Below are 15,171 nucleotides of genomic sequence, written 5' to 3'. Positions count from 1 at the left end.
TTTTTTTTTTTAAGTACCCATATTTTGAAGCTGCATGCTGCTTCCAGGTAAAGTCTGATGCGAGGGTGGCATCAAGCTGCTCCTGGGGTAGGGGTCGGGGTGGGGCAGCGTGCATGACCGAGCCACGCTAGGCGGCTGGACACTGTGGAGCAGGTGGGCAGGGAAGCACCACTTTTCTTCCTGCTTTCATGCTTCCTATTTTCCATTAAATCTTAACATTTGTTATTTTAAAAATAGCCATTTATCTCAGACACACATTTTTTTCAGTGACAAATGTCCATTCTTCCTCTTTTTTACGACAGGGTAGCTCCACATAGCTCTGGCTGCCCTAAAACTCACTCTGTACACCAGGCTGGCCTCAAACTCTGAGATCCACCAGCCTCTGCCTCCCAAATCCTGGGATAAAGCTGTATGCCACCACTGCCAGGCATATTTTACACTGTGACAGCCAATCTCCCAGAGATGTAATCACTGTCTGTCATCTCAGAAATGGCCACATAGAGCCAAAAACCTTACATCTCAACCTTGGATGCGCAAACACAGAACCTCAAGGAGGAGTTTGTGAAGCCAAGTACAAATGAGCAAGATCGAGACTGTTGATGAGTTAAGAGCTGACCCCTCCCCTCCCACTGCAGGAGCTCATGTCTCAGAGCACTGCAGGCCTCCTTCTCATGCAGACAGTTGCAGAAAGCAGCTCAGCTCTCAGCAGCACCAGCTTCCCCCTTCCTATGGCTGTGTGCTAACTTACTCCTTTCGACAGCCTCAACTGTACAATACTTACTGAGCAAGAAGCTTGACCTAGGACGAGTTTAGAACTAAGAGCTGACCTAGGCTTGCTTCTTCACAGATCTTTTAGTCATATCCTTTAAACTACAGACTCTTGCTGATTTTGTCACCAAATCCTGTCAGGATTCTGAACCACTAGCAGCACTGGCCCACTAGGGGGCATCTGGAGATTTAGTCAAGGACTGCAGCATAAAGAGGGAAGAGGGAGCAGGTGCCAGAGAGCATGAGACCCTCCATATTATTCACACCACAGCACCTGTAAATCTGGTGCTACCTGACACCCTTTCTTACCGTCTCATTCTCCCAGAATATTCCTCAATCTCCCTCAGAACCTATCATCTGAATTCACAGCTCCTCTGTACACAGGGACATCTGGTACCTGCAGTATCACAGCAATGGATCTTACACTAGAGGCTTCTGCTCATACACACACATCTCTAGCAACTGGACAGCAGGAACCTGGCACTTTCAGCTCTACCCTGGTACCTGACATAGCTTTTTGACATAACACTCACGGTTTGCCATGAACAACATGCACAGGAAGACCAGATAGAAAGGGCTGGAAACTGTTGGCTTGAATGGCACATGCAAAGGCACTGAGTAACCAGGGAGGTACAGAGAAGCTGGGTCAGGTGAAAATGAAATGGCTAAGGGACAGGACCATAGAGAGGCAGAACTGGAGAGCTCCGGTAATAGAAAACTCAGACGGGCTGGACAGGTAAGCAGCTCACTCACCCTGACAGTGAGTGGCAGAGAAAAGAGGTGACTGGTCCAGGCCCACAGAGAAAAAGTACTGGAAGTGCTGAGTGAGTCTTCCCAGAAGTATGTCAAAACACAATCCCCAAGATACTGAACACTAAAAGACTTCTCTGAAGACAGGCATTTATAAGTTGTTGAAAATGAGTTTATTGTATAACCTACAATCTCACTGATGGTCCCACCTGGGCTCCTTCTAGACGAGGTCTTTGGCTTACCATGCAGACCAGCCTGTTCTCCTGGGCTTCCTTTTCAGAGCTGACCTCTGTAGGATCGTCTCCTCCTGCAATCCTCTCCCCAATAGCCCCACTGAGTCGCATCACCTCCACATGCAGCCGGCCTGCCACCTGAAGAAGGAAGCAAAGCAAAGCTGGTCTCTGGGTTGAGATCTTTCGGCCTGCCAGGACCTGTCTTCCTTGATAAAGCCTGCCAGGACCTGTCTTCCTTGATAAAGCCAGAGGGGAACAATGTGTGAGGCACTAAAGGGTGAGTTTCTAACAGCTGCTTTGCAATCTGAGTAAAACAGGAAAGTCCTCCTTACAGCCCAGTGGAAACCCAGGGTGCCCATGAGACAAATATTTATCACTAGTTAGGATTGGTTAAAAACAAAGGTATTAACAACAAGTGTCCTGTCAGTACCCCTCACTGTCCCCTGAGCTGTCTGCCGACTGAGGCAGTGATAGCCAACCTCTCCCTTCTGGTTGATGATCGGCACAGCATACTGTAACTTCACGTCATAAAACAGGGTCTCCAGGAAGACATTGGCCACACCGATGAGACTATGGTTTTCCTGCTCATCATAGAATGGGTCAGCACGCTTGAAGTAGGACCGGCTAACCTAAAAGAAATTCCAAACATACAAATTCAAAAGAGGGGAAAAAAAAAAAAAACAATCTGAACAACAACGTTTACCATTATATTCTGATTTTTTTTTTTTTTTTTTTTTGAGACTGGGTCTCACTGCATGGCATTGGTTAATCTGGAAATCACTATACAAACCACAGCTGTCTTGAATTCACAGAGATTCTCCTGCCTCAGGGACTGAAAAGCAGCAACTGAGAGCACTAACCTCTTCACTGATCTTTTAGGCAAGAAGATCCTGAGTTGCTAAATGCACTACTGCAAATTAGGGCAGCAAGAGCGGCAGCTGGACTTTTTTGGCATTCATTTTTATACGTATCTCTAAGTCAAAGTAGGAGAGGAATACTGAAGAAAATTACAAATTTAGGCAAAAATATTACCTAACCATAAAAAGCCATTTCTATTGAGTATAATCTAAAAGTAAATAAATAAAAGAAAAAGCTAAGAAAGAAAGCCACTCCAAGTGGAAACCGGCCCAACAGGATTGAAAACACTGGTATAGGTAGCAGGCTGTAGTAGTGTTCCACCATGATCTCGCCTAGGAAACTGAGGCAGGAAGAGCCTGAGTTCAAAACAAGCTGGGCCACAGAGAGACCTTGTCCAAAAGAAACTTGTAGACAAAAACAACAAGCTACATGGCTGTGTTTGTTTTAAGCACGTACAACTACAGGGCTGACGGGAACAAGGAAATGTGTCAGCACCAGGACAGAGTTGGGCACTTACTCTGGGATCTCAATGCCTTCAGAGACCTTCCTAGCAGTGCAAACACCAGGGTGCACTGATGAGTGTGAACCCATCGACTGCAGTGTGCTGAGAAGGCCTGGTCCCTACCTCAAAGAGACCCCCAGAGCAACCTGAGACAGACGCACTCACTGACAGATGGAAAGGGGAGATTCTGTTAGAATCCAAAGAGAAGAGGAGATACAAACAAAAGTATGCACATGACCAACTATTAAACTACTTACTTAGCTCAACAACTTAAGGATTAACAGAAATTTAACTTTAAAACTAGAAACAATCTTGGGAAAGCATGCAGTGTCCCAGAGCTGGGCAGATGGTGTGGCTCCTTCTCAGACTACCAGGGAAGGGCTTCCTCAGCTGCTTACCGGGCTGTCTTCTTCACACTCCTTCCACTCCTGGTAGAGGTCTCTCATATCCAAAAGCCTGTTTTCCAGCTTTTCCAAAGACCAAATCTGCTTTCCTTTGCCCTTTCTTCTCACCTGGATGGCAGGTTCACTGAGGAGAGAGCCTCGCTGCAGACAGGAGATGTCAACAAGGCAAAGTTAGCTGAGATAGTTATAAAACTGTGTCCTTTTTCTTTCTTTTGAAACAGGATCTCATGTAGCCCAGGCTAGCCTCAATCTCCTGATCTTCTTCCTCTCTTCTTTGCTTCCTCTACTTCCTAAAGTCTGGAATTACAGGAGTAATTCCATCACTCCAAACTAACAAACTTTTTCAAAATTGTGGGGTTCTTTTTTTTAACTATATATCCCCGAGGCGCCCCCCTCCCGCCCCCCGTGTGTTTGCTTGTGCATACCATAGGACAGAGGTCATCTTGCAGGAGCTGGCTGGCATTCCCCTTCCAACATGTAGATCAAACTCAGATAGTCAAGCTCAGTGGAAGGCACCCAATGAGCCATCCTGCCCCAAACATCCCCAAACTGATGATGTTTGTTTGTTTGTTTGTTTGTTGTTTAAATGACTAGAATCTTAATGCTAAGAAAGTAAACTCTGGGCTGAAGAGATGGCTCAGTGGTTAAGAGCACTGGCTGCTCTTCCAGAGGTTCTAGGTTCACTTCCCAGCAACCACATGGCAGCTTACAAGCTGATGACTTTTTCTGGTCTGCAGGCATACATACAAACCAAGCACCTGAATACTTAAGAAAAGAAATCTTTAAAAAAAAAAAAAAAAGTAAGGGGGCTGGAGAATTGGCTCAGCGGATAAGAACACTGACTGCTTTTCCAAAGAGCCTAGGTTCAAATCCCAGCAACCACATGGTGGCTCACAACCATCCTTAATGAAATCTGACGCCCTCTTCTGGTGCTTCTGAAGTCAGCTACAGTGTACTTATATATAATAATAAATATTTGAGCCAGAGCAAGCAGGGACTGAGTGAGCGGGGCCCACCAGAGCAAGCAGAGGTCCTAAAATTTCAATTCCCGATAACCACGTGAAAGCTCACAACCATCTGTACAGCTACAATGTATTTACATACATAAAATAAATAAATAAATCTTTAGAAAAGAGAAGAAAAGTAAAGTAAACTTTTAAGAGTGGCCGCATGGAATGTTTTCAAGAGTAAATTATCTAGGGTGCCCCAGTCACTCATTTGAGGGCAAAACATGTCGTAATTACATTTCCTAGTGCAAACAAGTAAAAGGGCAGACAGTCAGGCAGAGTCAGTCCAACCCTGCATAAGCACTAAGTACCACTGCAGCGCTTTTTCTAGACTAGTGATGTTTCCAGTGCAGTGGAAGCACTTACAATACTTCACTCAGGGGGCTGAGGCAGGAGGATGGGGGGAGTTCAAGGCCAGCATAAACTATTATAAATTATAATTCAAAAATCCAAGAAGGTGTGGTAGCACATACCTATACTCCCAGAACTTAGGAGTCTGAGGCAGGAGGATTGCCTTGATTTTGAGGCCTTGTCTCAAATAACAATAAAAAGCAGGTATGAAGAAAGGATTGGCCCAAAAGGAGCAAGGAGTACATGCCTAGCAGCTAATAGACACAAGCATGTACACACACAGACACACAAAACTCAGAAAACAGAAGGTAATAGCTTCCCACCAATCCCATCACGAGGGTAGAGCCCAGTACAGCCTCTGAGGTGGCATCCCTGCTATGTAGAGGATGGACGCCTTACCTTCCTATTGGCATCCAGACTGGAGGTTGGAATCTGGAGGGTAACTTTATACTCGGTTCTTTTATCCAACTCTTCTGCGATGTAACTAGCTTCCCGAACCAGCAGGTTGGCCTTTACGATCTGCTCCCTCAGCCTCATCAAGCTGTTATTCAATGTTGCTTCTCTTTAAGATAAAATAAAAACAGGACTGGTAGAGAGGCAGGTAGCAATCATACACAAAACAGCATATGGGAGACCATGGTCACATTCACAACTCTCTTCTGCATCTAGGAACAGGGTAGTGACACCGCCCCATGCACACACTGGTCTCTGGACCATGTCACAAGCACAGCATTCCTTGCACAGCAAGCTGGCCACAGGTAGGTGCAGGACTCTGCAAACTCAACTGCATAAGAAACAAAGCATCCTGATCAAGTCAAGATCCTCGCAGGACTTGCAGACTCAACATGCCTGTCAGTTTCCAGCACACAGGGATGATGCCTGTATGCAGATCAGAGTAACAGGAGGTTAGTGCTGCCCTCTCGAACCATGGGAGGTGGCATTTAGTGCCATGCTAATTAGGCCATAAGAGATCAAGCTGGTACTCCGAATCATATCAGCATCATGCTGTACCTACCTCACCTCACCAGTCCAGATATCAACTTTCTTTCCCCCTTTAAAAAGAAAAATCTACCAACCTTCAGAATCTAAAGCATGATACAGTGGTAAAGTAGTCTTTATTCAAAGCCAAAGGCCACACAGACTGAAAATGGGCAGTATATAACATGGTCTTTTGTTGGTGATGGTTTTCTTGAGACAGGTTCTCTCTATGTAGCCCTGGCTGACCTGGAACTTTCCCTGAGACCAGGGTGGTATGGAACTTGCAGAGATCTGCCTGCCTCAGTCTTCTGAGTGCTAGGATTAGGGGCGTGCATCACAAACGCAGATAACATGGGCAGTTTTAAAGAAATGTGAATGTACCGGCAATTCCCATCTTTCCAAAAATGAAAAATAAGAGCTAGACTGCAGTGTGGTGGTAGAGTGCCTGCCTAGCATGCTCTAGGCCATGGGTTCAATCCTTGGTGCTGTTAAAGAGACACAGAGAGAAGGGAAAAGACAGAGAGACAGCACATAAGCAGAGACCTGCAATCACAGTACTCAGAGTGCTGAGGCAGGAGGATTCTAAGTTCCAGGTCAGTCTAGGCTACAGAGTGATTTCAAAGCCAACTTATACATATGTATAAGACTGTTGCAAAATAACAAAAAAGAAAAAGAAAAGTGAAAGAGGGAAAAGGGAGAGGAAGTAAAGAGAAGGGAGAAGTGGGAAGAAGCAAGGGGAGGAGGAAGGGAGGGAGACCGGTAAGTGGTTCCTGGCTCTTACACTCTCGGAAATGTTCTTCCCAGGCATCATCCAGCATCCCCACCGAGTACCTCCCAGGTAGGGGAACAAGAGCTACCCAAATCAGGCCTTCCTGCACACCTACCTCTCCTCAGCCCACTGTTTCAAGCGCTGCTGGGCGCTGGGTGAGTGGAAGGAGAGCCGGTCCACACCGCGGCAGTTCTGCCTCTCAGGAGACAGCCTTCTTCGAAGCTGTTCCAGTTCATGTTCGTACATGAGCCTCTGGCGCTCCAGAGCAGACCGCTTCTCCTCCTCATGCTGCTGTTCTAGGCTGCTCAATATGGACTGCATTGGGTCTGAACACGTGTGAAGAAAAGGAAGTATAATGAATGGGAAAGAATGATATACTTCAGACAGCCATCATTCAAACTGCCATAACCCAATGCCATCTGAGACAATCTGGCTTTCTTACTGCCAGTGACTTGTGTTACACACTTTAGATAGACTTCACACTGTCTGCAGAAAAAAGACAGGGCTAAAATATGTTCTGCATGAAACTTAGGTTGTGGCAATTGCTCCAGAAATATAAGTAGAAGCCAATAGCAGCCATACTTGAAACCTAGGAAATCCCACTCATGAGGACAAGTTTGCAGTGATTTGTCCATCGCAGCAGAGAAAGTGAATGTTCTATAAATATAATCAATTATAGCCAAGGACACAGGGTTAAGAGGTCATCCAGGGAAGACATCATCAGAAACACACTCAGACTCTCCTGCAAGCACAGCCTGTGCTCACCATTGCTGCCCAGAGCCTTCATGGTCACCTCCATCTGTGCATACTCAAAGTTGAAGTTGATCTCGCTGGACACCTCACTGGAGGAGTCACCGTCGGCATCCAGCTGCTCAGAACTGCTGTCGTTTTTCAGGGATGCCTCACGGTCCTCGTCCTCTCGCTCTGCTTTCTTTTTCTTTTTTGGCAGATTGAGTCTTGGAGTGAAATAAGAGACATTACTTTTAAATTAACGGGGATACTTACTGATTCCATTCCTTACATACTGGCATCTGCTTGAGGCCAAGGGAACGGCACAGCTTCAAATTCTAGTAGTAGACATAAGACATCCACGTGTGTACATGTGGTTACAGCAGAGTCCACACAGCTTTTGCAAGCTGGGTGATACAGAAAACATGAGGACCACCTCAGGATGGAGAACAAGTCTCCAGAGACTTTAGAAGTAAAACACCATAGTATACACAAAAGCCATACAGCATCATCTGAGGGGCTTCAAGACCAGTTAGCAACGCTTTAGTGTGAAAGCAAAAAGCAGAAAAGCATTCCCCATAGGCTTGCATCCATCTAACCTTCCCTCTAAATTCAAACAGCAAGTAGCATTCAGGTAAGGATCAGTGACAATTATGAGGAAAGTCCATTTGACAGCTAAAGCACATTGGTCAAGGACAAAGAGAAGAGACCAGGTTTTGAATTCTACAGTGGCCAGTCTGCCTCACCAACACAACAGCAGCCACGTTTGGGAAGCAGTGTTGTGGTCACAGGTAAGAACCTTCCTTTGCAGCCTCTCTTGCAGCTACTGCACAGAGTCCACCCAAGGGGGCTAAGAGGAAGACTTCTAGTGCTCTGACGAGAGGACTGTAAGGCTGATGCTACATCCTTTGCAGCCCTTTTGTCCCTGTGAGCTGAATGGCTCTTTCACAGCTGCAGGGGCACAGCTAAGCCATGGGGGAAATGCCAAGAAAACAGTTGGCCACAGGCATGGCCTTTCTGAGGGGCACAGCTCACTCTAGCAGCCACCATTCCAGGACTTTTCATTCTGTCTCAGAATATACGACCTGCTTAAAGCCATCAGTGTCTGGTGTGCTGAAACTCAAAGCTGAAAGAAACCACTAGCTTCCTTCTGGGAGAAGGAAGCTACATCCAGCTTTTCACTACTGCTTTTCAGACAGAAGGAAAAACAGCAGTGTGTATAGACAGACGGCTGATGACGGAGAGAGCAAACCCATCAGAAAAAAACACTAAGTCATTCTGATGCCAGATGTTTTTGGGGGGTAGGGGATCTTACACTGGGAAGAAAAATAAAGAAATGTACAAAAGCTTAGTCCTTTTGATGATGAGACTTGACATTCTAAGCCCCCAGGGTTCACATATGTATGAACAAACACATAAGCTATGCACACAACATAATCATACGAACATGAGCACACATGATAAGGGGTCATTGTATGATGTTCACGCTTACAATGACTCTTCTGTTTCAGGACAGGACCTTCAATGGGCTCCCATTTTTCAGGGATGTGAGCTATGTCCTACCTGAAGAAATGGTTGTTTCCCCACAGTATCCTGTCCCCATGATGCAGCTGGATAGGGCTGGAGACAGACGACCCATTGACAAATGTTCTGTGGGGGAAAGAAGACAGCATGAACAGGATTATCACACTCTCTGCTTCCACTGCCCTTGATTTCCTCAAAGACAACTTGCCTTAGGTGAACGTAAATCTCTGTAGTTACATCTTTCCTCACTCACTCACCTCAGGTACTGATGACACTAAGCATTACTGTTCGAGTCTACACATTCAGTCTACACATTCACTGATGACACTGTCAGGAATCAATCTTTCTCAAAACCCTGACCACCTTAGACAGTAAGGAGGAGCAAACATGGAGCCAAGACAGATAGTACTGAATCACTGAGCAATGAAACAAAGCCCAGCCAGCCCAGCTGGATAAAGAGTCAGCCAAGTGGCCAGATTCTAGAAACAGAGGCAGAGACCAGGGATGCAACATGAGACCTGCAGGGAATTCTGCCCATGGCAGAGACCACCTTCACATCCTCCCAGCCGCGCTGTTTAGTTCCATAGCACACTCCCACAGTAGACATGGTGGGCAGAACACTAGCACGGAAGGAATTTGGAAGCACAGGAAACAAGCAGCAAACTACGTCTGTGCATATTCTCAGGATACCAGCCCCACGCCTCGGTCTTGCCAAGTGACTCACAGGCTGACAAGTGGGCCGTCAAGTACAAATTCCTTAACTTGACGTGGAAGGCCTGCCCTTTCTTTCACAAGGGCATCCTCTGTTTCTCCTCCTTCTCTCTTCCAGTGAAACTCAGCTCCTCTGAAACTAGATTTCTTTTTCTAAACATGATCAACTCTTCCTCCACGGGGGAAGTGTTTATTGCTTCATCGACAGACAAGATCCCACCCTCTCCAGCCTCTAGAGTCTTCTTCACAATCCTAGTCTACTCTGGATTCCATTTCCTCTGCAGAGCCTGCTGAACTCAGTGTCTGAGTTTCTTTAAGCTCTGTAAAGCTATAAACCTTGTTTGGTTTGTTGAGACAGGCTCTCACTATATAAGCCTTGAGATCATGATCCTTTTGCCTCAGCCTCCTCAGTACTAGGCACCACAGCTGACTAAGCTTCGCTCTTACCTGGCTTTATGCCGCCATGATGTCCTACACATTTCCAGGCACACAAGTTCGTATTTCCATTCAAACCTTGCTCGCCGTGTGATTTCGTAAACACTAAAACTGACCCTTTTGCTTCTGTCTGTATGGCGATTCAAAGCACAAGCTCAAACCTAAGGCTTTATGGTACCATTCTTCAAACACAATGAGTTAAGAAAGAAACACAGGGGGGCTGGCGAGATGGCTCAGTGGTTAAGAGCGCTGATTGCTTTTCCAAAGGTCCCGAGTTTGAATCCCAGCAACCACATGGTGGCTCACAACCATCCGCAACGAAATCTGATGCCCTCTTCTGGAGTATCTGAGCTGTACTTACATATAAGCTGTACTTACAGCTGTAAGATTACACTGTACACTGTAAGCTTACAGTGTAGCTGTACAGCTACAGTGTACTTACATATAAATAAATAAATCTTTAAAAAAAATAAGAACAATGTTAAAAAAAAAAAGAAAGAAAGAAACACAGGAGGTGGAGCTGACATTCATATAGACTATGCCAGTTATGAGTCTGACTGCTGTCCTGTATAAAACTCATATAGATCACACTGATCAGCAGCCTGTTCCCTGTGCTGACACTCATAAACCTTGAGCTAGCCTGCTGAAGCTGCACACACAGTCTCATCAGAAAGAACTGTTCCACTGGACTGTCCTAGGACCAAGCAGTATGGCACTGTACAAACCCTGAGTAAACCCTGACCCCTAAGCATAGAACACCTTTACTATCACAACTGATAAGATGAGAAGTTTCCAGGAAGTGCCACTGCTTTATGCCAAAGATGCCCTGACATGCACAAAGCAGCACTGCAGTCTTCCTGGTGAGCAGTGAACAGAGGGAGCCTATTGCCAAAGAGAACAACTGGCAGCATTTATTGCCGGCGACAAAAGTGCATCTTTAATAAGAACTTCAAGTTCTGGAAAACTATTGTCCATATCCTCCACCCGAAGGCCACTGGGAAGTTATCCTAAGCTGAACTCGTTAGATTTGTCATTCAGACTTGGGGGCAGTATATGTAATGACTGCTTGTGACAATGATGGGGTGTCAGGATAACCTGGGTAGAACTGGGCTTTGACTGTATGAGAGAGGGCTAGGAAATTACTTCTATCATTAAAAGTGTAGCTAACAGGGAACTCCCAAGGGTCAAATAGGACGTGACAAGTTAAAAGAATGGCAGAGCAGGAGAGAAGTCTAGTGACTTCTACCCAAACCAAAGGTGAGCCGACCAGCAGGGCAGGAAATGGAAGCAGACGAGACAAGTTTCACATAAAGATACAGTGAAGGAGCTGTAGTGGCTAAAAACATATATTGCTCTTCCAGAAGACCTGAGTTCGATTCCCAGTACCCACATCAGGTGGCTTATAATCACTTGTGGTCACAACCACCTATAACTCCAGCTTCACGGAATCTGACCCCTCTGGCCTCCTTAACCATCTGCACCCATATGCATATCCCCATATACATACACATAATATACACATATATACATACACATAATTAAAAAGTAAATAAATCTTTTTTTAAATAACAACATGGGAGTAGGCAGTGGGAATATGATAGATGCTAAGATTAAATAGAAAGGGTGTGGCATGTGACAGTGTGACTTTAGAAGGCTGAAAATAAAAGCAGGCCAATGTCCCTCAGTCCCCCTGCAGCTCATGTATTCACACTAACTTAAGCATGTTACCTGGTGTTCTTCTGAGGAGTCAGCACAACCTGGCCCTCGGGCGTGATGTCTATGATGCCGTGCTCAGGGAGGATGCCCATCCCGCAGAGCTGGATGTCCTGAGAATTGGCCGACCCTATCAGCGTGTGCTCCTAAGAAAGAAGCAGAGTTCATTGTGAATACTGCTAAGACCAGCTTCACTCAGCGGCCTCAGCCACGCACTCTGAAAGCAAATGGATGGTGACCCCCGAAGTTCATTACATGAGTTCTAATTCCTTAAAACGAGCAATATCCCTCCAGTCACTGTCTTACTTAAGCTCAAGATAAAAGTTTGCATTCATGTCTGTTTACATTTGCTATTTGTTACCATCTTGATTCTAAATATTTGATGTCACTCTCAGAGTTTAAGCTATATATCAATAATATATCAAAATAAGGTCTGGAAACTACAGTTTCAGAGCTGGTCCCTGTAAGTGGAGAAAGAAGGATCAGGAGTTTGAGGACTGCCTCAGAGCGAGCTATGGCGACCTGAGATGCTTTCAGGAGACAAAAAAAAGCAAGCAAGCAAGCATATGGGGACCGCAAGATGACTTAGCAGGTGAAGGGCACGTGTGCCAAGCCTGACAAACTAAGTTCAATCCCCAGACCCAGCATGGATGAAAGAGAACTGACTTCCACAAGTTTTCTGCTGACTTCCACATGTGGGCCTCATTTCAGAGTCTTTTTTTTTTCTTAAGATATTTTCTCTTTAATTTTCAAGCATGTGTGTTTTGCGTGCATGCATGTCTGTGCACCATGGGCAGGCAGGGCCTATGCAGTCCACAAGATGACTTCAGTCCTGAGGGACTGGAGTTGCAGACAGTTGGGAGTTACCATGTGAGTGCTTGGAATTGAACCCAAGTCCTCTGGAAGAGCAACAGTGATCTTAACCACTGAATCATCTCTCAATCCCTCTATCTCAGCTTTTAGTGTCATATCTTCAGAACTGTAGTTACCGTCAGGCTGCCCAGGTCAATCCTACCCTGACACTGAAAGGAGCTTCTTGTCCACTGTTCAGCTGGAGCCCACTGCTCTCCCCTGTACAAGCTGGGAAACCCTGTCTGCCTCCTTCTCCCAACCCCACCCACACTGAAAAAATGGAAGAAAGGAATGGCTCCAAAAGCTTAGTTCTGTATCCCTGGCAGCCAACGCAACCCTCCATTCTGGTAACAGCCAACCCGCCTAAGTGCCTGCCCAGCTGCCCAGCATCTGATCATACCTGGGTACAGTCCCAGTTCATGGCTTACACAACAAAGGTCTATAAAACCTCCTTGCCTTAGCCAGGGTTCAAGATTTCCCTAGCCCTGTCCTTTGGGAAAGATGAACCTTCCCCGGTAACAGCGCCTAATAAACCTGAATTTATTTGCTTATAATCTGGTCTATATTTATGTCACCCAGAAGAGAGAAAATACCTAATACCCACCATCACAACTAGCATAGAAGCTGTACAAGGCAGGGATATCCTGATTTCTACCTGCTCTGAGCCCTTAGGACACTTAAGAACCAGTCATTACTGAGTTTCTGTTTTGCAAGTGTTATTTTCCTCTGTTTGAACTGTAACCTATCCAAGACTCTTATAGATGGTACAACCAACAAAAGACACAGTCTGCAGTGGTACCTGTAAACAGAGCGAATTACAAGTCAGCAGGAACACAAGACACCAACTCAAACAGACAAAAGTATAATCCAAGTTTTAGAAAAAGAAATTCATTTTTTCAACAAATATTCTGAGCACCAAATATCAGAAAGGCACTGATCCCTAGAGACCCAAACTGTAGAGTTCCAGGGAGAGTTTATATTTTAAAGGACAAACTCAGTCTCTCTTGAGGCTATAGTGATTTGGAGGTACACTGGGATCCCAGACACTATCTTCAAAAGGCTCAACTATGTGAACTCCTCAATGCTCAGTGTTTAAGTCAACAGTGTGTGCTGTAAGCAACAGCAGAAAAAAGATGAAATTTCTCGCAGACTATCTCCTAAGTATGCACAGGCCTATAATCCTAGCACTGAGAGGCTGAGACAGGAAGCTTGTTAATTCAAGGTCAGCCTGAGACCCAGTTTCAGAAACATGCTCCTCCTCCCACCCCACCCCACACAAAAGGTTATCTAATGAGTACCTAAAGCTACATTAAGATGATAAAAGGTAAGCAAAATAGGGTGAGTTAGTGAGGGACTGTGTCTCTATCTGTGTAAGGATTCCAAAAGCTGACAGTATGAGGTATAGCAGGATATAGATGGAGGGGCATGTTCTAGAGGAGAAACTCCTATAGCCTGAACACAGGAAGGATATCAGAGATGATGTGGGGAGAGTCACCTAGAGGTAAGGTCATCACATCTGAAGTCGCATCCACACAAACTGACTTAAAGTGCAGCCTCCAGATTCCCACATCCCACATCGTGGCATTTTCTAAAAAGAGATCGTTCTTGGACTAAGCTCCTCCTTCTGAATGTGCCGTGTCATGAGTATGATCTTGCCATCGGGTGAGCCCAACTGGGGCTAACCGTGCTGGAAGAGAAGCAGCTCCTCCACACAAGGGGCCAGCAGTGTCCTGACTTCTCCAAAAGTCCCTTTCCAAACAGCTACTGATAAAATTATTAAAACTGAACTTTTTACTCATAGAACAGACATCAACCAGGTTGCTTTTTTGTGGGCTATTTTGTTTTGGTTTTCTGTTCATCCTATAATTTGGACTGTATCATTTCTGAAACAGAACTAATTCCAGACTCTGGGAACCTAAGTCAGTGTGCCTCAGTCCCATTCTACTATGGATATTCCTGAAGTCCATAGTGCCTGCAGCCTCTGTTCTAACTTAAGATGCTGGGCTAGGAAAGAGAGAGAGAGCATTCTTTGTCTTGCAAACATGAGGACTTGAGTTGGACTCTAGAACCCACTTACAAATTCCAGGTATGCTTGCTACTTAAGTCCTAAGAAGGCAGAGACAAGAGGGTTCTTGGGGCTCACCTGCCGGGCAATCCTGACTAATTGGTGAATGTCAGACCAAAGAGAGACACGATCTCAAAGGAGGAGAGGTCTTTTATGAGCATCACACCCAAATAGCATGTGGGAGAAGCAGAATACGGAATTCATTAGAACTGTGCAGTGTTTCTGTCTATAAAATTTGCCTATATATTCAATCTTCACATGAACCCAGGAAACTGGCCAGAGGCAACCTCCTCCAGTGTAAAGAACCAGAAAAGCCTTGACTCTGCACTTGATCTACACACATTTGTATTTGTGTAAAGACATTATTTAACTCACAGCATTGCCAAACATCATATAATACACTCAGTAAAAAGGGGGACTTGTCAAAATGACACTAAGCAATTATCCCAGCACCTCCTCAATGAGAAGCTGTGATGCTTGGTTGGTGTTTGTTTGTTTATCAGTTGTCAACTTGAAGCAAAC

At 45.4% G+C, this 15,171-nt stretch overlaps 1 protein-coding gene across 3 annotated transcripts in view; it reads right to left on the bottom strand.

The window, feature by feature from the left end:
* Kif13b (kinesin family member 13B) overlaps nucleotides 1-15,171 on the bottom strand; it is a 159,657-nt gene that overhangs the window by 58,436 nt on the left and 86,050 nt on the right. For all 3 annotated transcript variants that reach the window (XM_021181269.1, XM_021181270.1, XM_029469046.1), the window contains exons 14-21: nucleotides 11,748-11,878; nucleotides 8,913-8,999; nucleotides 7,386-7,576; nucleotides 6,736-6,946; nucleotides 5,273-5,435; nucleotides 3,510-3,656; nucleotides 2,231-2,380; nucleotides 1,761-1,889 (exon numbers count right to left, since the gene is read on the bottom strand). In XM_021181269.1, coding sequence (XP_021036928.1) covers nucleotides 1,761-1,889; nucleotides 2,231-2,380; nucleotides 3,510-3,656; nucleotides 5,273-5,435; nucleotides 6,736-6,946; nucleotides 7,386-7,576; nucleotides 8,913-8,999; nucleotides 11,748-11,878 — 1,209 coding nt within the window. The remainder of the gene's footprint in view (nucleotides 1-1,760; nucleotides 1,890-2,230; nucleotides 2,381-3,509; nucleotides 3,657-5,272; nucleotides 5,436-6,735; nucleotides 6,947-7,385; nucleotides 7,577-8,912; nucleotides 9,000-11,747; nucleotides 11,879-15,171) is intronic.

Source organism: Mus caroli, chromosome 14 (assembly GCF_900094665.2).
Source record: "Mus caroli chromosome 14, CAROLI_EIJ_v1.1, whole genome shotgun sequence".
Lineage (NCBI taxonomy): Eukaryota > Metazoa > Chordata > Mammalia > Rodentia > Muridae > Mus > Mus caroli.
Note: the sequence above shows the minus strand (reverse complement) of the source record. Positions and strands in the feature narration are given on the sequence as shown.